The sequence below is a fragment of the Phyllopteryx taeniolatus genome, chromosome 15 (assembly GCF_024500385.1).
Source record: "Phyllopteryx taeniolatus isolate TA_2022b chromosome 15, UOR_Ptae_1.2, whole genome shotgun sequence".
In the NCBI taxonomy this organism is placed as follows: Eukaryota; Metazoa; Chordata; class Actinopteri; order Syngnathiformes; family Syngnathidae; genus Phyllopteryx; species Phyllopteryx taeniolatus.
Window position 1 is genome coordinate 3,179,182 of NC_084516.1, and position 22,878 is coordinate 3,202,059.

General features: G+C 40.9%; 1 protein-coding gene across 23 annotated transcripts in view; it reads left to right on the forward strand.

The window, feature by feature from the left end:
- LOC133489997 (formin-binding protein 1) overlaps nt 1-17,089 on the forward strand; it is a 61,905-nt gene extending 44,816 nt beyond the window's left edge. For 7 of the 23 annotated variants that reach the window (XM_061799413.1, XM_061799426.1, XM_061799408.1 and 4 more), the window contains 7 exons: nt 4,382-4,396; nt 4,643-4,678; nt 7,406-7,515; nt 7,718-7,850; nt 8,196-8,316; nt 8,394-8,573; nt 9,984-10,575. In XM_061799413.1, the coding sequence (XP_061655397.1) occupies nt 4,382-4,396; nt 4,643-4,678; nt 7,406-7,515; nt 7,718-7,850; nt 8,196-8,316; nt 8,394-8,573; nt 9,984-10,162 (774 nt within the window). In that variant the 3' untranslated portion in view covers nt 10,163-10,575. Of the gene's footprint in view, nt 1-4,381; nt 4,397-4,642; nt 4,679-7,405; nt 7,516-7,717; nt 7,851-8,195; nt 8,318-8,393; nt 8,574-9,983; nt 10,576-12,620 lie in introns of those variants that run through there. The other 16 variants (XM_061799415.1, XM_061799420.1, XM_061799429.1 and 13 more) reach the window with 7 other exon arrangements.
- The last annotated feature ends 5,789 nt before the right edge of the window (nt 17,090-22,878 follow it).

Consider the following 22,878-nt stretch of genomic DNA (forward strand, 5'->3'; position numbering starts at 1 on the left):
GAAACGCTTGAAGTCGACCTATTGCTAATTGTGTTTTTGGCATCTCATCTTCCAGTCTGCCGCCATCGCCGGACGATGATGTCCGGCCAATGAGGCGACACAGTTGTCGTACATCTGCCGTTAGCCTCGCTAGCTTCGGCTAATCCAATCGCCGCTAGTCTTAACAGATTCATACCAGTGATAACCTCAGACTGGCGGCGAGGAATGAAGGCAGCGGTGCGAACCTTTAAGCGAAACGGTCCGAGGCGCATAAAAGGTTGGGGGATCCCTGTACTGTCCTGAAAAATATCAGTGACGTCATTTGACGTTCATCACATCATACTGGATTTGGATTACAAATAAACGTAAGACACAGTCGTCCTATTAGTGCACTGAACTGTCTTAACTAGTGAGGACAAAGAGAGTACTAGTACATGATGGACCTGAAGATCGATATCGAATAAATGCTCAAATTACTTTCCATCAAGTTGAATTTTAGTGTGTCAATTGACGTGTGTTCTCTCCGACAACACCATGACCGCCGCAGCCGCAGCAACAATCGCCGCGCTCGCTCATTTGTCACAAAGAACTCATGAAGAGGACTCTGGGCCGGCCCACGTACGCTTTTGAAGCTCGGCAGTACGTCGTAAGTTGGTGCGCCGCGCTCAGAGAGGATCGCCGCTGTCTTTGGGTCCGATGATCCGAGACGATGACTTCATCCCACGCATCACATGCGCCGGCTTCGACGTTCCCGTGTGTGTGCCGCGGCTGTTTTCCCAGGCTTGGCGTCAAGTTGTAAAGCGTCACAAGCACCCTGAGGATGAGCTGATGATCATGATGATGTTGATCATGAGGATGATGTCATTGCCAGAGGTGGGGGGGTGGGGGGGGGGGCTCAAGTCACATGACTTGATTCAAGTCAATTAGGAGTCGTGCTTGGCTAAAACCTCTGAAGGACTCAACTTCAAACTTCAACTTGACTTTGACCTAGGTATTTATGAGACATGTCTCTGTTTGATCTTGAACTACATGACTGGACGAGTTTTTCTATTTTTTTTTTTTACGAATCAGCTTTGTAGTGTAGTCGGGAGTAAGAGAACGGCAACATGCAAGCTTTGCAACTCAGAGACACAACACCTGTGGACATCTAACCTCATCCGTCTCTATAAAACTCACATAAACATGTGAGCTACATTAACCTCACAGGGAACCAGTTTGTTTTGCAGCCGTCTTCCTAAATCAAGTCTGCACTTTCGCAGTGAGAAGATGGAGTAGTCCATTGCGTGAAAAGGGAAAGGGGAGCATCTGAAATGATCATGATAAATTGTGAATTTCAGATTAAGGCTGTAATTATTTTTTAAAATCAAAGAATCAGAATTTTCTTTTACCATTTGGGCACTCTGGGCAACTGCCTACTTTTGACCAATGGCAAGTACACACCTGAATACAGCTAACTAACGCCAGTACAGATACTGATTGTAAAGTGGCTAATGTGTAAATATATTTTCTGACTTGACTTATTTTTCTTTTATCCAAATAATGACTTCACTCGTTTGAAATTGAGTGGGGACTCGACTTGACTGGCTTGATTTTTGTTACAGTAATTTGGGACTTGCTGTATATTTGAAGATTAAGACTTAAGACTTTCACCTCTGGACTCATCAGCTATCCAGGTGTTGGTCACACTTTTGGGGGCCCGTAATCCACCCCTGCAGCCTCCCGCAATGTACGTGTTATATATCTGTGTCTGTCTGATGGCTTAGAAGCACTGTTAACAGTGGCTAGGATGGTAGTACACCTGAAGGATTCATCATGTGACGTGAAGTGGGGAAAGCCCCGCTATTTGCAGAGAACAGTGAAAATCGTCGCGTAATTGACGCCCACTTAAAAAGGTTTTATAATTAGACTATAGATACTGGCACGACTTCCGTCTAAATAAACCTCCTCAGCTCATTTCATCATAGTTCCTTGGCACCAAAAGGCCACAAGGTAGCGGCACAAATTCCCAATACAGAAGTGGGAATGGAGTATTTTTAAGGGCTTGACTTTACAATCCATTTGTTGGATTTTCAAACAACTTGAAACTGCAAGCATATTGTACTTTTGGTAGCCTGAATACACCTTGGCACGTTACTAAGCTTAGGTTATATTGTCTATATAAAATGAGTACAGTTATTCATTGTAATTTTAATTAAATATTGTTAAATAATACAAATCTTTAGACTGTATTTTTATATAGGGGAATAATAAATGATTTTAAAAAGTGCAATAATTCATTCTCATCATTCAGTTTTATTATTCATAAAAATGTAATTATAATGAAATAACCAATAATTTAACAAAATAAATAAAACTAATGTTGACATCAAATTGCTCATTCAAAATAGTTGACTATTTACGATAAATAAATCTAATATTTGAGAAATAAATTAAAATGAATGAAAAAGGAATACCTTGTTAAATAAATTAAATGCCTCAAACATTTTCATTTTCTGGATAATTTCATTGGGCCAGAAGTAAATATTTAAATGCAATATTTAATTTTCATTAGTTTGTGGTATTATTTGGTTAATTGTACTATAATTAGTTAACCAATTATCTAAAAAAATGAAATCTAAATGTATCCATACAATTGTTTACTCTTTACAATGAATAAATTAAGCAAATATTTAATTAGATAAATGAATAAAAAAAACACATTTTAACTAACCTATTTTCGGGAAATAAATAGCTGAATTAACGCAACAAATATTTTTAGGCTTTTGATAATGTAAATGTTTGGCGGGCCAGATTTCAGAACAGAGCCCCGAAGCCATACTTTGGCCACCCCTGCGTTAGACGTCACCGGACTGAAGTTTCATATGACATGATGTGCAAAAAAGTGCTACTTTTGATGCATATTTTTTTCCCGAAAACCCTCCACTTTTTGGACTTGAGCACTCCCACCGCATTCTGACTATCAGGACAGCTAGCTTGTACGCTTGAGGTATGACAGTACAGTTTGATCTACAAAAAGGCGTTTGTGGGATTGGATCTTAACCGAATGACCACGAATACAAAACAAAACAGCTTCTTCAGTATCGTCTCCTTGTGACTGGGGGACATCAAGTGAGTGTCGGTCTGTCATCTGCCTCCTCGTTTGGGATCTGCTCGCCTGCTTGTAGCGCCCCCTGCTGTCCAGTGTGTGCCAAAGCAGCAGGATGTAAAGGGGTGGGGGTCCACATCTTCATGCACTCCCCACCTGCCTTCCCCTTTAACGCCTCATCCTTCATCCTTTTAGCACAGGGGTTCTCAAACGTTTTGGGTCCAGGGGAGACATTTTTCAGGACCCACGCTAATAATCTTAACCCTAAATAAAATATAAACGTCACATAAGGAATTCAAAACCTGCCATTTTTGAGATTTTTTTTTTTTTAATTTTACAATAACATGTCTTAAGAGAAAAAGGCACATGAACAATTTAATTAGTACAAAAAGTTTGAGAATAAAGTCACATTTTTCCTTGATAAAGTCTCAGCATTGTAGTATTAAGTCAAAGTGAATTTCAAACATAGAACTGTAACGTTATGCCTTTAATTCTAGAAAATAGGCCTTTATTTTAAAAAAGAATTAGGACCATCTTCTGGAAAAAAAAGTGGGCCTTTTCGTCTAAAAAAAACCCCCACTATTAATAAATAGAAATAAATGCAACACTTTTTGTTTTAGCTACTAATTTTAATGAGCTAAACCTTTTTTCTATGTACACAGAAGGCCTATTTCTTTTCAAAAATCATTCTCTCTCACACAAATCTCCAAAATCTATATTAATGAACACCTCTCCTTTGTCGAGATAATCCATCCATTTCACAGCTGTGCCTTAGGCTGCCCACAATAAAAAGCCACTCTTAAATTTGCCCTTTTACTCTATCCAGTCAGTATTTGGTGTGACCACCATTTGCCTCACGCAGTGCGACACATCTCTCTCTCGCATCGAGTTGATACGGTACAATACGGTAAAATTGCAGATTTGAAAATGGCCTTTTATTGTGGGCAGCCCCAGGCCCACGTGTGCAATTATCACGCAATCTAATCAACGTTGACATGCCGCCTCTGCAAAGTGGTTGGATTATCCCTAACACCGATTTAGATGGAATTGTGAACAATATTTGTTTTATTGGCGTCACCATATTTAGGCAAGCATCAGTTTATTGCAATTGGCGGACCCCAAAGATAGGACGTGTGGACCCCCCGCGGAGCCCAGTTTGAGAACCACTGCAATTTAGCAGACTTGAAACTGCTGACGAGCAAATGTTTTTTTTCTTGAAAAGCCGCAATGTCCCTCACGTTCCCCTCTTGACGTTGACCGTGTTGTTTCTCTCTCTCCCGCCTTCGCTCTCCCCTTCCGTCCTCCCCCACCATGAAGCTTTCTCTCAAGCTGGTAAGCATGACCGTTTAACCGCACCACCACCACCATCATCATCATCATCAACGCCGCATGACGCATGTCCACCCATTAACACATTTGCCAATAACACAAGTTGTTGTTTTGGATTTGCTGTGACATAACGAGACGGGTGTTGTCTCAATTCTATGTTTTATTTGTGTGTGTGCTTTTTTTATATGTTTTATGCCATGGCTGTGTTATTCCCCTCATCCCTCTCCCATTCCCTGCTCTGTGGTGCAGATCACACTCAATTCCCACGTCCGGAATCTCATTGAGGTGATCAAGTTTTACAGTTTTGTTTTAAATACTAACTTTTCAGTTGTAGTCCGCACTGCATGATTTTTGGCCATAGTGGATCGCTCGCTCGATTGATTATGTGGTAACCACAACAGGTGCTGGAGTTTGATTGATTTCATTGATTGATTGTTTGCTTTATTTGATCATAGAAACAGACAAAAATAAAGATATATACAATGGAAAAATATTTTAAAAAGCTGCAATAAATTCTATCATTCGGCACAGTTTACATGTTGAAAAGGAGTTGGAAGAAATAAGGAAATCATTTCGTACTTCCTCCGCATCGTATCTGATTTACCGCTGTGCAATAACGATTATAGCTTGAAGTTGATTAATCATCAATCACGTGTTTCGGCCGTAACAACACGCACACCTCGCTGAAATCAACAGTTGGTCAGTCGGCGCAGCAAACGGGCATCAGTGCCTCAAGCCGACGAAAAATGACAAGTTCCAAGTGTTGCGAGGCCGTGGAGGTATCCGAATGTGATTGGATGATCGAGTTGGTGCAGCAGAGGAAGGCGGGGAAAGTTGAGCGAGCGAGCGAGCGAGCTTTAAAACCCGCACAGCGAGTTGACGCCAGGAAAAAATATCAATGGCGTCATGAATTGATCAGCGGCTGCTCGACTATTATCACCTCAACGTCGACTACAAATACACAGTACAGTCGTATTATTTAATTGCGATAGAATTAATAAGGCTCCACTTCCCTCAGTTAACTCGTGAATAGCGAACAATTACCAGTAATAGGCACCGCCCCTCTAAAGATGTTTAGAATTGCCTGTATTGAATGTCATGAGTATAAAATATCCATTTGTTTTTATTTCTGCAATCCTTCAAATTCCAGTTGGCACAATTTGCAGGTTGTGTGTAAAACTCATTTGAACCAAACTGTATGATTCATTGCAATAAAGAACAAGGAATTAAAAAAAGTTCTGCTTTAAAGAAATGTCCTCAACTGGATAATAGTTTGTCGTACGATCAATAACTGATTAATCGGGATCGCCGTGCTCGACAAATGCTTAACCTGCTAGCTCCTGCCTACACTTAGCATTTATGCTAAGCTAACACTCTGTAGCTGGTTAGCAGAGGAACAAAACTATGAATGCGAATCACTTGTTCACGTTTTTTGATTGAGTTTAACCTCGTAGATTTGTTCGGCAACACTAACAAGTTAGCATGTTACGCGTAACTGACAATGATGACATTTGCGTGAGAGTGTGTATGTGTGAGAGCGAGTGTGTGTTGCATGCCCGGGAAGTGTCGCACGCGGCCACTGAGAACTCGAGTGGGCTAACTTCATTTTTGTCATTTTCAGAGTTCGGTTTAGCTTAGGTGCCAGTGCATCTGCATCTTCATACAAATGAATGTTACGGTACTTCCCATCTTTTGTGAAATATTGATAGATTTGGCAGATGTTTGGACTGAGACCGCTTTTGCGCTAAACTCTTAGTAGCAGCCATAAAGTTGAAATCCATCCATTGATCCATTTTCTGAACCGATCCCTCTCCTGCAAAATGAAAAATGGAGTTAGCCCACTCAGGTTCTCAGTGGTTCATGGGCCGACAGGGTAATGTTGCCATGGTGACGAAGCATGTGTAGACCACCAGTCTTGTACCTGCAGCAGTCACACCCTGTGCCGACCAAAACTCAATGAGATCCAAACCCACCAATCCGCCTTTCCAGTCCACCGTTAAAAGTCTTTAAATGCCACTTTTCCCCCAAGCAATTAGCCTTAATTAGCCTTAATAAATGATATAAAAGGTCGGGGCACCTTGAAAAGAGTCTTAAAAAAAGACAAACATAAATTTGGTCATATCTTTTCCTATAGTACGTAAGGGATTCAATTAAAAGTAGTAGGAGAGCCCTTATCACCCAGTAGTCCTAAATTTAACCAAAGTGACTTAAAAAGAGTCTTGCAATATGCATGTATATATCATTAAAATGTGTACAATAAATAAACAAGAACAAGGTCTGAACCCACCCAAAAATGCTTAAAAAAACAAAAACAACAAAAAAAGCATTTTTGTGCTACTCACAATAGTTGTGATGGCAGTACAGTGTAGCAAAAAGAATATTGAAGATTTTTTTCAATTGCTGGAATTTAAGAAATGTGATTACTAAAATCAAATGACATGAAACTCTTGAATGAGCGATGGAGCCCATATTGGTCATATTTAGTTAATTAAATTTGATCAAAGTGGCCTTTAAAAAAAAAAAAATTTAAGAGATTTGACTTTATTTTTCATAAAACAGTTTTAAATCAGGGGGTAAAAACTCATTCAAATGATTGCAACAAATGACAATTTAATTGTAAATAAAAAAAAAATCAAATTGAGCCCAAATCGGCAATCCCTTGCGGTCATATATAGTCATATACCTGCAGATATTTGTACGTATGTTTTAATACTGTATGTTGTCAAAACGATTGGCTGTCCTTACTTCATCCCTCCACAAAGTTTGAGATTATGCCTCTTAATGAATCAATAGGTTGATACACAAAACATCTCAAACTCTCTTTATGAGTCTTATTCATTTTTGATCATTTATTCCAGTGGCCACCGTATTTCCTTCAGGTCAACGATACTTTCTAAGCCTCATCCTCCATGAAGTGACTGCATCGACTGGATTCACTTTATCCCTATTAACAAACTACGCAGCACATTTTGTATATTTATATCTTTTTCCTGCTCTTTTCCCGTCTTTTAGGGTTCTGGACCCGAGGACTTCAGCCACCTACCGCCGGAACAGCGGAGGAAGAAGCTGCAGGGCAAGCTGGACGAGCTCAACAAAGACATTCAAAAAGAGATGGACCAGAGGTGCGCTGCAAAAATTCGAATCGAACTAATTGAAGGCAAACGATGGATGGTGCGACACCGCCCCCTAGTGGCCCCGGGTCACCATTAATGTCGGACCCTGATGCTTGTTCTTTGCTACGATATTTCTTCTTCGGAGACAGTTTCTGTGTAAGAGCATTTCACTTGCAACTCTGGTGACAGCGTGCTTCTGCCTCTCCTTAAGGGACGCACTCACCAAGATGAAAGACGTTTACGTGAAGAACCCGCAAATGGGTGACCCCGCCAGCGTGGACCCCCGGCTAGCGGAGCTCGGGCAGAACATCGAGAAGCTGCAGTTTGAAGTGCAAAAATTTGAGGCGAGTTGAAACACCGAACAAGTAACTCTGCTCTTGCCGTTTGGTTTATCGAGAGCCAGCCAACGATTCAAACACTTTCCAGCTGGGTTCCTTCCAAACGAGCGCGCCTTCTCCACATCCATATTAGGTGAATGTGTGCTGCTTCAACTGTAACCTTCCTTTTCCTAGCTTGCAGACACTTCATTTATTAAAACAAAGTAACGGCGGTCAGCTCCATTGTCAACACTCGGGTTATTCTAGCAAAGTACCGTGGGTCGGTTCCATTCCCGGAGCTGGTCAGCACTTGGGTCATGAAGAAAAGTGAACCATGGTCTGTCCTTACTTTGTTTTAATGAACCCATTCAGGGCTGGCTGGCTGAGGTGGAGGAGAGGATGCCGTGCAAGAGCGACACACAGCGGAGAAGCGGACTCTACGAGAGCCACAGCAGCACCACGGTCAACAACAACTGCGCCCAGGACCGAGAGAGGTAAGGTATAGTCATTGGGACTCGTTGGAAGTCTTGATAAAAGACGTTCATACCTTTTACTGCGTTGGTGCGCGTTGGCCCTCGAGCAGCCCGGACGGCAGCTACACGGAGGAGCAGAATTCCGAGATTCACGTCAAAGCCAACAACGCCAACGCCAAGCCCCCCGCGGCCAGCACACCCGAGTTCGACGACGAGTTCGACGACGAGGAGGCGCTGCCCACCATCGGAAACTGCAAAGCCCTCTACCCTTTTGACGGTAAGCAACCGTGGAAGAGCCTTCAAAAAAAAGAAACAATTCAGCCCCTGAAGTCAATTGGACTCGGGAACATGAAATTTGGTAGACGTGTCTATCGTGTGTAGACCCACAAAAAAGTCTCCAGAAGCTATAGCTGAAAACACACAGGACAGGAGGTCTGCCAGTCTGGTTCCAAGCGACCATTTTAGGCTCTTTTCCGGGGGTCCTTCAACGACCAACTGTTCGAATTGGCAGCACGTACATTAGACAGATGAACGAAATTGCAGTTTTTGCCATTGCCCGTCAATATGCATAGCGGAGTTTGATGACTCGCCACTTTTGTTAGACGATTGAATAAAAGGAGAACTCATCCTTGAGTTTTGTGGGCGTACCCATGATAAACATGTGCACCAAATTTCGTGTGCCTAAGTTAAACTGGCTTTGGCTTTGTTCGTTTTATGGCGAGTTACCAAACTTCACCGGCATGTTTCGCCCACACGCTGCAAATTAATGTCACCGCGCCACCTAGTGGTGACAGAAAATGGCCCAAAGTCATAGTTGCCCATAAATGTGCGTGGAGATGCTTGGAAGCAAACACGAGGCCCGCTGGCTGCGCCCACGAGACTGCCGGAATGTGAGGAGGAGGAGTTTGACGTTCCTGGCCAGTGTGTGGAGGAGGAAGCGTGTTGGAGATGAAACGCTCGTTTCTACAGATGCAACCTTTACAAAGTCGCATTCAGCAGAGAAGCAGCAAATGCCAGAGACGTTGACAACGTGCCTTGTCGGATTGTGCGCACATGAGAATATTGATCGTTGCAAACGTTAAGAAAATAAAAGACATTCGAAAAAAGTCATCTAAGTTTCTTTTGATAATGAAGTTGTATAATTCCAATTAAAAAAGTTTTTTTTCTGTTGAAAAATCATTGAGAGTAAGTAGAGTTGGTCGCCTTTTTTTTTTTTTTTTTAGACTCAAGCCATATAATTACAACAGTTGTAGGTCATAATATTATGAAAATTTATTTCATTTATTATTAGATCAAAATCTTAATGTTAAGAGGATGAAGATGTATTAATCTAAGAAAAAATATGAGTAAAATATTAGCAATATATTACAAAAAGAAATGTAGTTTCACTGATAATGTTATAAAATATACATGAAAATTAGTCATATGAATTATGTATTATGTAATATTGTTAGTGTCGAGGTTAATAAATAGTAATATAAATACACATACATACATTAGATAATAATATATAACATGATATATTGTATGCAATTTTAAAAAAGTAAAAAAAAAAAAAGTGAATTAAGCTTTTTTTTTTCATTTTGATTTTGAGTTGCGTAATTGTGCTACCAAAGCGAGCATCCAGACGTCACCGCCGCGTTCTCGTCCCGGTTTTTATTTGGCGTTTTGTCCCCCACGCGGTCAGGCCACAACGAGGGCACCATCTCGGTGGCCGAGGGCGAGCTGCTGTATGTCATCGAGGAGGACAAAGGCGACGGCTGGACGCGGGTGCGCCGCAACCAGGACGAGGAGGGCTACGTGCCCACGTCCTACGTGGAGGTCTTTCTGGGGACCAACGCCAAAGGTGCCATGACCTACATTTGACTGCCATTACAATCCCCACCACTACAATCCCACTGTATTCCTCCGTCGTGCCTCCGAGCCTCACACCGCACGCCAAATGAATGTAAACATGTAGCTGTATCCAATTGGAATGCATGCGAAATATGATCTGCTGTACAAGTGTTTAATTCAACGATGACTAGTATATATCAGAAAAGTTATTTTTCTAGCCTCCTATGACATACAATATATCCTCACGCATGCTGTGCGCGTTTCATTTGAGAGCTGCCATTAATATATTAGCCCTTTCGATCATGATAGCGTTGAATGAGTCCAAAGTTAGTTCAGAAGCAAATGGCAACTTCCGTAGCGCGGCCAAGGCACATATTCGACATGAGAAAAATCTCACCGCACACCACCAAACTATAAATGCCAAATAAAGGTTTTTAAAGTGGTACCTTGACTCAAGAGTTTAATTTGTTGCATGATCATGTTCGCATGTCAAATGGGCTTTCCGCATGTCCAGCGCCCCAAAGAACGCCAACAAAACAAACATTTTGGTAGCACGTTTTTTTAATAAGAAAGCTGTAGGGCGTCTTGGCCATTAGGGGGCAGCATAATACACGAAGAAGTGTCTCTGTAAGTCGTTTCTGCAGAGGATAAATAATATATGCCTGTGAATATTGTATGCGCCATCTGCATGTTTTGCTCCCGCTTGTGTTCGGAGTTTAGAACTGCCGTAACATAGAGATGCTAGTATCATTAGCCCGTCTATGACGCTTTGCATTGTGTGTTCACATGAAGCTAGCAGACTTTGATAATGTGGATTGGTTAAATCCACAACGTGTAATTCTGTTGGTTTTATGGTAATGTTTTGTAACAGGTGGCTTAAACAGCTTGTAGCCTCATTTTTGAAAAAATTATTAACGATCAACCAAACTGTTGATTGTTGTGAATTTCACAGCAATCCTAACTCGCGCTCTGAACTCAAAATTTTTGTTCGCAGCTCTCGAAATACTTGGAAGTCGAGGTACCACTGTGTTGGACATGGCGCACCACTGAACAAAAAAAAAAAAAAGCCACGAAAAGTATATATCCTGCAATAATGACAATTTCTTCTCACTCTACTCCCAAATTCAAATATTGTTGAGTTTTGTTGAACACTTTGCTGGTATTCTGTTGGATGAATGTCAAGTTGATTGTAGCGTCTGCCCTCTAGTGGAAAACCATTTAATTGTTCTGCATGTCACGCTACGTCACCGGCGTAGATTGATGAACAAAAATAACTTTATTTGTTGTCAATAAAAAACCATATTTGGACCAACGAAGTGAAATTAGATAATTTCCCGCGGCACACCTGATGATCTCACAAAATCATGAGCGACGTTAGCGCCCCCAGGCTAATGATTTTTCCCTCTTGCGTAGTTCACCTTCAACCTCTTTTTTTGATGGGTCGCTTTCTTTTTTCACATTTTCTCCTTTATTTCCCCCACAGCCATCAAACATTTCTTTTGGTTCACTTATGTTATGTTTGTTATTGCTAAAAAGGATCAAACCTCTGGACGCCGCAGTACACAACAAACCAATTGCGTGAAATTACGAGGGGGGGGGGAACCCTTATTGCACAAGAAAGAAGTATTTTTTTTGTTGATTAAAAAATAAGTAATATTAAGAGTCATAAGCATTATGATAATGTTTTTTTAAATCCAGACGTTACAGAAATATATACAAATAAAGTTGAAAGTATTTGAAATTAATTACAATGGGAAGAGTATTTTTTTGAAAGCCAGAATATGACAAGAATAAAGTTATAATAATAGAAGAGTAAAATGTTAATGATGCCCCTCAAAAAATGATAGCAAATCTAATTTCATTTTTTTTGCGTTAAATTCATTATTATGAGAATAAAATATATTTTTTAAAAGTCAAGAGTTTTACATTTTTTAAAAATAATTTTCTCGTGTTATCGTCTTTTTGTAAGACTAAAAGAAAAAAAGTCATGCAAGATTAAAGTCATATTTGGAGAATGTCTTTTTTTATGGATAACATTGCAAGTCGTAGTACAAGAAACATATTGAGAAAATAGTCCTGATAACAGGAGAAATTCAGGAAAAAAATTATATTTTTCCGCCCACATAATATTACTCCTAATGTTTTTTTTGTTTGTTGTTTTTAAGTCACAGTACACATAGCTTCTTTAAAATGATGCACGGCAGTCCTTCTATGCCATCTGAGTATGCATTGTGATTTCTACATTTAAATTGGAATATTTGCCACAGATTAAAAAAAAAAAAAAATGTAACTTTAGTTTCATACTGAATTTTTTGGGATGCTAAAGAGTGCAGCGTTCGAAATTCAAATTCCAACCCCGACGGCACAGCTCTACTTCCATATAAATGCATTTCTCGTTTTCCCCCCTTCCACCGCCATCTAACATTTCTTCTTTTTTTTTTTCTTCTGTCACTTGTTGTGTTTGTTTATTTCCTGTCCTGCATTGCAGATTCCTAAACAAGATGCTGGCTGAGGAAGCGGCAGGGCAAGCGGCCTGGGGGAGAAATCGCCGTGTTCCTCCTCTTTAAAAACAAAACAAAACAAAACAAAAAAAAAACAAAGCGAGACACGGACACTTTAGAAAACTCTTCTTATCCTCCGCGGCAAAATTGTTTCGCGCTTTTTGACCCCTAACAGCTGGGCTCGGTTATTTGCGCTACTAACCTTCTTGGGCGTAGTCAGAGAGAGGACGCACCAGCACCAGCACCAGCACCAGCACCAGCACCCCACCCCAGCCTGCCGACCGCTGGACCCACTTTCACCTCATTCGCTTCACCACCCATCCATCCTGAATCCCATAATATGAGCAAAAACATACGAAACATCCAGAAAACACTCCCAATATTACCGCCGCTTGATCCTCCTAATATGAGGACGTTACGTAAAGTGTTATTACAGATAAATATGTTGTAATATTGCGAGATTTATGTGGTACTAGTTCTTTATTTTTGACATATTAGAAAAACTTGTAATTTTTACGAAATCAGTTGTACGGAAAATAAGTTGAAATATTATAAGAACAAAGTTTTGTCTTTATTCTCAAAATATTTGTACAAAAAAAAAAATTGTGGGAAAAAAAATCACAACGTTATAAGAAGTCGTCATTATGACTCTATACTCATAAAATTTGTACGCTACATAAAGTGTTACTGCGGATAAATAAGTTGTAATTTTATAAGAAAAGTAAAAAAAAAAAAACAGTCATTATCTGTCTTTATTCTTGAAATATTAGAAGGGGGGAAAAAAAGCCTTTTGTATTCTCGGAAAGTTAAAAAAAATCAAAAATTGTAATGGTACAAAATAGTGTTCTGAAATGAACTGTTATGAAAAAAATGTAATGTTACAATATTTCAGTCGAATAACAAAACTTCATGTAAGATTGAAACCTTTTTTTCATATATAAAATGACGAGAATAAAGAGAAAAATGTATGACTTTATTCATGTAATATTAGTATGTTACATAAAGTTTCATGATGGATAAATAAGTCATAATAATGTATTTGTGAAAGGTTGCAATATTTATGTGGTAATATTCCGATTTGATTCTCTAAATATTCCAAACCTTTATATATATGTTACAAAATAAAGTTGTGCTTTGGCACAAAAAAAAAATTGTCCTAATATTACGAGAGCGAAAATGTAATTTACGACTTTATTTTCATTATATTAGAATTTTATTTTGAAATGGTACTAAAAATGCCATATGAAATGAAGTTTAAAATATTCCCCAAAACATTAATGTTACAAAGTCATTTTCATAATATGACGTGAAAAAGTCATTATTATGACAGAGAAGTTGCAACATTATGACTTTATTCCACTCGTAATAAATATCATAAAACTGCAAAGCAAAGAAGTATTATTACAGAAAAAAAAATCGTGATTTATGATTGCAAAAAATCTACAAGGTTAATGTGGTATTTTTTTGTGTTCGTGTGTGTGTGATTGGAGAGGCCTTCTCGGCTCCTCCCACTTCAGGAAGTGAATTGCCCTTTTAGTTGGTCATGCCATGATGTCATCGTGACATCATCATGTCACCCGTGCGGCTGCTGTCTGCTCCTCTCTCTGACGTGAATGCTCGCCGCCCACTCGCCCCTCCCCCTTCCTCACCTGCACCGAGCTGCCGCCTGCCACTCCTAACCTCGCCCCCTTGCAGGACGGCACCATCTTTTGCAACCAATCGGTTCTTGGCTTTGTTGTGTATCGTTTGCTTGCCCCTGTCTGCCTCCCCACCGCCCCCAAGCCTGCGGCCCCATGGGGGTGGGCGGTGGTGGCAGTGGGGTGCCGCCCCTCATTGCCTGCTAACTTGAATGACTTTTTTGGTGGGGTTCACCTTTATAGTCGTTTTTTATCGTTTACTGAGAGTGCCCCCCCCCCCCCCCCCAATTGGCGCCCCCACGGGGTGGGTAGCGGCGTTGAGGTGCCGCCACTTATTGCCTGATTAGGTGAAAGACACTTTAGGGGCGTGGGAGGGGTCATATTTTTATTTCGTATTTTATTACATCGGTGCCTCCCCACCCCCAGCGACCCCACAGGGGTAGGTGTCGGTGGTGGGGTGCTGCCCCTCATTGCCTGATGAACCCCAAATAAGGTCATCCTTTCATAAGATTTCTTTGGGTCAGTCCCTTTAGTTCCGCCCCGCATTGCCTGATAACCTAAATGAGTTTTTGGGGTATTTATATTGTTTATTTTTTTGTTGGTGCCCGCTGCCGCCCACCCCCCGTGGGTCCGTCACTTAATGCCTGACAAACTTTTGAGTTTTTTTTCTTTTCATCTAGATGAGGATTTTTTTGGGGGGGGGGGGCAGTGCCCACCGCTGCCGCCTTCTCCCCTGTGTTGGGGTGCCGGGGTGTCCCCCAGGGTGCCGCCCCTCATTGTTTGATAACCTTTTTGGGAGGTGGTTTACCTTTTAATTTATTTTCTGTTGTTGTTGGGTGGGTCGCCACCCTTCATTGCCTGACAAACCCCATAAACAATCAATCAGGTTACCTTTTTTAAAAAAAATTTTTTTGTCGGTGCCCCCAGCCACCCCCACCCGACGGCGGGCCCCACATGGGTGGGCCAACAGGGATGTTCATTGCCTAATGAACCCCCCCAAAATTCATTCAGGTCATCTATTTATTCTTTATTTTTCTCAAGGCTGAGAAGCGCATGTCCCCCAGGGGTCCATCCAGGCCCCCTCACCCCCTTTTTGTGTTGCCCCGCCTGCCGTCAGACCCCAAAAGTCCCGTTCAGACCTCCTGAAGCTTGTAGTGTTTCTGACAACATACTGTGACCTGCTTTATCTGTTCAACTGACACTTGTTGTTCCCACACTGTCAGACTAAAACCAACCAAGATGTTCACCCACCGCAATGGCACATGTCTTTTATTTGACTTTTTTTTTTTCCAGTGATTTATTATTATTATTATTATTATTATTTGAAGCAGAAAATGTGTGTTAATAGCGCGTTCTGCCATGGAATGGCACTGAAACCCACTTTACTGCAAGAGTGTTTGTTTGTCTAATTGGAACATTTGGGATGGCCAGCTAGTAAACAGCAGCCAGGGAGTGACATGCTGAAAAGAAGGAAAAAAAACAAGTAGTGCGATTTCGAGTGGAACAAGGTGCAATGTTAACACGAGAAATACATTTTTAATATTTTGAGAAATAGAAATTGGGTAATCATTTGGAAAAAAAAAAAAAAAGGGAGAAAGTTTCAAAGGTACCATGAGTCTTTTTTTTTTTTTTTTTTTTTTTTTGAAGCCGCCTGAAAATTCAGAATAAAGTTGTAATATTATGAGAAATAAATGTTGGAAAATAATGGGAGTAAAGTCATTTTAATTTGACTTTGAATTGTATTGTAAAGTCGGTCTTTTAAGGATGAAATGGGAAAAGTATGGAAATAGTTGTAATACTACTAGAAATTGAAGTGGGGAAATTACAAGAATAAAATTCCAACGGTATAAGAAAAATAGTTTTTTAGTTGTTTTCATTTTGGGAGGTGTCAAAATAACATGAGAATAAAATCTTTAAAAACATCAGGAAAGCTTATGGGATAAATTTATGTTTTGAGAAATAATTGATTTTTTTTAAGGAAGTATGAAAATGACAGCAATGTTGTTATATTGAGAGAAATAACATAACAAAAATAACAATATTTTTATAAAGGAAAACGTTGAGGAAATTAAGAGAGATTTTGAATGAAGACATTTAAATTTATAAAAATTCGGACAAATTTACAACCAAAAGTTTGAAAAAAAGTGAAAATTACAAGTTGTTTTATTACGAAAATATCGTCACGTTATAGTTACATTGTATTTTACAATTATGTTGAAATATTTCTTGTGGAAAAATAATGAAAATATATCGTAATTGAATTTGTTTAAAATAAATTGTAACAAGAGAATAAAATTATATATATATTTTTAGAAAAGTCATAAAAATAGTATGTTTGGAGAGGTAGACAAAAGTCCGATAAATATCCAGTTTATTTACATTACAGTACAACTATATTCTCATCCAAAATATAATATATATCTGTTATCACAACTTTTTTTTTTTTTTTTTTTTTTTTTTTTAATGATTACAAGATTTATTTGAGTTCTTTTCAGTGTCCACTCCTTGGTCAAAACAAACCACTTTTTGCTCCTGGCGTTGTTTTCCCGGTGGAGATCCAAGTTTCGTGTACATTGGAGAGCCAGAGAGTATAAAATGTATAAATATGAATATATGGATAAAGATGAAAAAAAAGAAAAAACAAAACTATTTGAACTATCGGGAGCGTGTTGCTTTGCAAACGTGCGTACAGGACAGACTGTGTGTGTGTGTGTGTGTGTGTTTGCGTCTCGTTGCCTATCGGTCAATTTGCTTGTGTTTTGGAGCACTGAATACTTTGTATTGTGTTTACTGTGCCAATTAAATATGCCTGAAAGTCATCTTTTGTCAGCCTCGTTGCTATGGCGACCACCACAACATCGGAAACCACGCGGATATTTTTTTTCTTCCTTTTTAGTCATGATAAAGTCGTTAGGATAATAAATCACAAGCTGTAGAATTATGAGTAAAAATAAATTAATTTTGGGGATTAACGTTAATGTTACACAGTCCTATTATCACGTAAAAAAATAGTAAAGTTATATTGGGAGAAAAAGTTGTAAGATTGTGATTTAAAAAAAAATGTGCAAAGTAATTTTGCATTACAATTTCTTGTTATGGCAACACATTGGAGTGGAGTGGAGAACTGCAGTTCTCCTTATCGCCACCAGACGGCACTCACGATGCACAAGAAAAAAAAAGAACAAGCCTTCTTGCTCAAGGCTTCAAGTGATTTTTTTGATCAGCTAAAAAAAAAAAAAGGAACATTTGTTGTCAAAAGGGCTTTTTAAAATGTGTTTTAGCAGAACTGTGACGTTTCTGTGACGCTTCCCACCCTTCAACTCCTTTATTGCACATCTGGTTTGACCATTGAGCGGACACACCTGCCACACGCGCGCACACACATTTGCAGACACATGCTGTGCTGCCCTACTTTCACTTTGTTTCCACGTGTGCCGTGTGCCTAATAAACTGGGCCAAGAATTCTATATTTGTTTTAAATCTTTCAGCGTACCAGATTATTCCCCCAAATGAAGGCCTCAATTATCCCTCGTTTTAATTGACGGCAAAAAAACAGTGGGGAATGTTGCTCCATGCTTTGAATGGGGAAATGTAGTGCCATCTGGTGGACGAATATTAGTCTGCACACGCACATCCAGTCTGCCATACACAGCAGCCTTGCACTTTGGCATTTTGTCTCGGTTAGCAAAAAAAAGTTAAAACTTGAGGGAGGCTAGCATGCTATAAGGTGAATGCAAAATGTCAATGCTTTTCAATGGGACTGCTATAGTGGTAAACTTTAAAGAAGCCCCCCCCTCCCCTCCACACACACACACAGACACACCCCTGCCATAAAACAACATGGCCGTCCAACAATGACATTCCAGCGGGGACCTTTCACCTGGACTTGTAATTTGCTTTCAGCAGGGACTCAGAAGCCCCCCCCCCCCCGACTGCCCAGTGGAGCTACTCAAAAGAGGGACACATCAAATGTGGAGACCTCCCCCAAGTATCATCACACACAGGAATCATTTTTAAACCTCTAACACCCCAAAAAAAAAAAAAAAAAAAAAGACCGCCAGTGACCCAGTAGACTTCTGATTGTGTACAAAATCCTCCTAAATTGCCATCAGAAGATACTATTTGTAACTTTTTTTTTTTTTTTTTTCTGTCATTGTAATTAATTTGGGGAATGCCGGGGGGGTCCGCACAAGAACGTTAACGTTCACATGCTCGTTTCTTTTCCCCATCGTCATTTATTTACACTGTGGTTGCCTGGCAACCAGCACAACACACACATCTGACGCACACGTGTTGGTGTGGAGGCGATCCACTTCCACTAATGCGCAGAAATGAACCAATCAATGAAGGAATCTTCTTCTTTTGGTCTGCGCTCGGCAAAAGAAGGAGAAAAGGAGAAAAAAAGCCCCTCCGGTCTGCCATGACATCATCCCCGCAACACATCTGGAACTGCTACAGTGTGTGTGTGTGTGTGTGTGTGTGTGTGTGTGTGGCCATAGAAAAGGAATAGCTGTTGACACATCAGCAGAATGGGAAGAAAATAGGTGGCGAGTGGGGAAAAGGAGGCGCAAAAAGGAAGAAAGAGTGTTTGCTCAAGAGCAAAATGAAAAGTGGCTCCTGGAAAAAAGGTTCTTTTTGAATGATTTTTTTCCTTTTCTTTTCAAGCACCAGTGCTTGTGTAGCGCTGATGTTGGACAAGCCCCGTCAGTACAGTGGAAGCATTTTGTGTGTGTACATATGAAGTGCCACTAGGTGACAGTATTACTCCGCACTCCCCATGACGATGGTTGACACGTTTGCTCCAATGAGCTTAGCTCCGAGAATGAAGTATGAATATGATTCATGTGAAAAATACTCCTCATGTTAATTTTCTCACAGTCGTCAATTCAACGATTCAATAAAGGTAGGAAAGAGATAAAAATCAAAATGCGAAACCTGATCTCTAGAAAGCTCTGCAAGCAAGTGTTCACATTTTCAAAGGATTTCATCCGCAACATTCCTAGGAAATCACAATGTCCAATCACTTGGAGCTTTTTTTACAGCCCGCAGGCATCATGTTGGTGACTGCTGGTTTAGAGTTAGGTTTGGGTTAAATTTAGGGTTAGGGGTCGGGGGCTAGGGTTTAAACTTAAAGATGGGGGTTCATTGAGGTTGAGGTGTAGAAGGGTTTCGATTTGGGAAATCGGGTTAAGGGTCGGGTTAGGGTTATTTGATGGTTGAGTAACAATTGGATTCAATTGATTTTCTTTACTGGGCCTCTACGAGCCCGTTTCCGCACTGTGGGGTCAATAAAATTGCCGTATTTCGTCTTTATTTATTGTCATTTTTGATTTATTATACTTATTCATGTCCCTCACGGTAAAATTCAACTCACACATCTTCGAAATCATAATTCTTTATATTCCATGTTCTTGTATTTTATTGTATTTTTGAATTCCGATTGATTAATGACCGGTTTGGATAGAAATGTGATATTTTTTTTTTGGGGGGGGCGGGGGGCTGAGGGAGGTTGTTTCTCCTCCTTACCACCAGGGTGCAACACCTCACTTATGGCACAAGAACAAGCCCCTCAAATCCTGACATCATCAGCCATTTGCTTTATTTAAAAAAAAAACGATAGTAACAATGAGACTTTTTGTTCAACGTCCTTCCCATGCGAACGCACTCCACAGAAATAGAGAGAAAAAGGAAAAGAGTTCAGCAGCTCCAATTTCGAAGCGAGGGGGGGCCGAGGAGGGGGCTTGATGACGGAATGCGTTTGCCAGATGTTTGTCATCTATGTTGAAACAAACAAACATTCCGGGCAGCCGCTCACTTTCTTTTGCCTGTCTGGTTTCCATTTTCACCTTCAACAATTTAAAATAAATAAATAAATAAAAGCTTGTTGAAAGTTGATAAGATGGAGGTCAAAGCCACATGGGACACGTGTGCCGGAGATGTTCTCGGTGTGAGCTTCTGGCCGGGCTCTCCGTCGGGCCCCGCGGACTGTCGCAGACCTCCATCATCTTTCTGCTGACTCATCGTCGTCGTCCTCTTCCAATCAACAATCGGGCTGCATTTTTTTTTTTCCTGTGCCCTCTCTCCATGAATCATCTGAAAAGACCCCCCTTCCCCCCACCCCGTAGGGTTTCCCTCCCCACATCGGAAAAAAAACGTCAATTCTTTGACGATGTGGAAGGATTCCTCCAAGGCCGGTGAGGCTTGGAGCTGCTGTCAGTAGATGAGATATGAGAAAAGTACAAGAGATTTCATCATCATAAATATCAATGCACACTGCGCAAAATTGGGGGTTTGGGGGGGGGGGTGTTACGATTCACATACATGGAAATGAGTTTGAGCTGAAAGGGGAAGTTTGCCATTTTCAAAAGTATCACTTTTTTTCTTTCTGCTAACAATGAGAGTGGTTCCACGAAGAAAATGCCTTTTGATCAAATAATCCCGCTCTGCTCTGGCCTCATCTTGCACCTCTAATTTGATTGGGAAAAAACACCGCACCCATGGAAAAACAACCAATCACAACAATGGCTGAATGGCCATCTCCGATTCGCAACAAAAGTTTCCCCAAAAAGGAAGAAGGAATTGGACAGAGCCCAAGATAAAACAAACATTGGCGCTCCCTTTTAGAGGCAGCTGAGAGAATTCAGAATTGACACGGAATTGGCTCCATTTCTGCTTGACTGGTACAGTAAGTGGATCACCTCCTTTCGTTAATTGTACAATCCCAAAAATACAATTTCCAACCGATAACATTTTGTGTTATACTGAGTATAGAGAGTTTTGCTACCGATGTAGCAACCGTGGCTAACGTCAGCTTGTTTCCAGCGCACGTGACTTACAGTGTACACGTCGTGTACGTCAGTGAGGGGCGTGGCTTTGGTCAGAGACCCGAGCGGGAGGAGGGATTATTGAAGCGAGGCGACATTCAAATCTTGCTCTCCCACTTTAACTGTTTTTCGCAACGGTTAGCGTTGGGGTGTTAGGATCGGGGTTATGGGATTGAGCCAAAAATAAATAACGTGCTTTAGCGAAACTGTTTCTCCCATCTTTTAGGATCAGGGTGTCAGGATTACGGACAGCGTTAAGGTTGCAGAGGTTGGGTTTGGTTATAGTAAGAATTGGGGTGAGGGTTTTGGGTTGAGGACTTTAGGAAATGAGTGAGGTGCTTTGACGATGCGATTGTTTTCTTAGGGTTAGAGCCCGGTTTCAGCTCATGGTTAGGTTAGGGTTCGGAGGGTTTTGGTTTTCCTGACCAACCTTTCCCTCCCATCTGCTGTTCTGCGCTGTACAGTAGTGTAAGAGGCGAATCCCGTGTTTAAAAAGAGTCGAAGAGTTTCAGGCCGTAAATGAGCGCCGAGCGGAGTCCGCTTTCGAAGCCGGTCGGCTTTCATCTCGTGTGCTTTTCACTGTGCTGGAATGCAGATGGCGCTCATTATCAGTCAGTTCATACGTGGCTGGTCCAAACGTGTAAAAACAAAGAAAGAAAGAAATGGACGCGTCTTGTTTTGGTTTCGAGCAGCGTCGAAGAGACTGTAACTTCTTCCCTCAAGAACTGCTTTTGTTGGGACGTTTGTGTTGCCTGCCAAGCGTGCAAGCGCAAAAGGATCCTTGCGCTAAAGTGAAAACTGCTGTCAAAGATTTATAATGTCGCATCAAGTGTGTCATCTTGTTTTGGGATTAAGGGCCCCGCCAAGAACTCCGCAAGTTGTCATTACCTGCTGATTTAGCTCGTCACTGGCCCCCCCCCATTCAACCTCTTGCCATCGTCCCCATTTTCACTTCAATGCACGACCTCGCATGAGCTCATGAGGCTTCCTCTCAACTGGAGCCTTCCCGTTTCTTCCTTTCTTGTCAGCTGAGCCATCAAAACAGATCCACATCTCCGAACTTTTCACCTTCTGACCTGCCAGAAATGCTCGTCCGCAAACACAAGCAGGAAGAATCCACTGTGCGGCCTTTCTGGAAAACCCTTGAGTTTGATTTCAACTTCGTTTCATTTCGCAGCAACTTCTTCCCACTTCTTGGCACCCCTAAACCTAACCCCAACCCTAACCTATAACCCCTCCCTCACCCCAATCCTAATCCCCAACCCTAACCTCTAATCGTGGAGTAGATTTATTCTCAGGAAACTGTAAGCTTTTCTTGAAAACCTAACCCTCCAATTCTCCTTTCAGGAACATGCCAACTGTACAATAAATCATCTCCAGTTCGTAAAGCTTTAGGAGCAAATTGAAATCAGATGACATCCCATCAAAAATAAGGTAGAGATGACGACATATACTCTCACGGCTCATTTTATACTTCATCTCCAAGTCATAGATTCCAGTCACAAACCTCCTCTTAAGAAGAACATAGAACATAGATGACGATAGCATAGAGCGTTACATAGACTCATGTGAGCTCCTTTCTGAGACTTTGGAGACAGGAGACCGGAGATAAAGCAGGGGAACTCAAGTCCTGAATCTCAGCACAATAAACACGACAGATCAAAGGTAAACATTTGGATTTGGGTTCATCAGTCCGTTATTCACCTTTCAATTTCAAACTTTGAATGTTAGCTACACAAGGAGGCAACACAATTAAGATCTTGAATCTTAGATTATCACCCAGG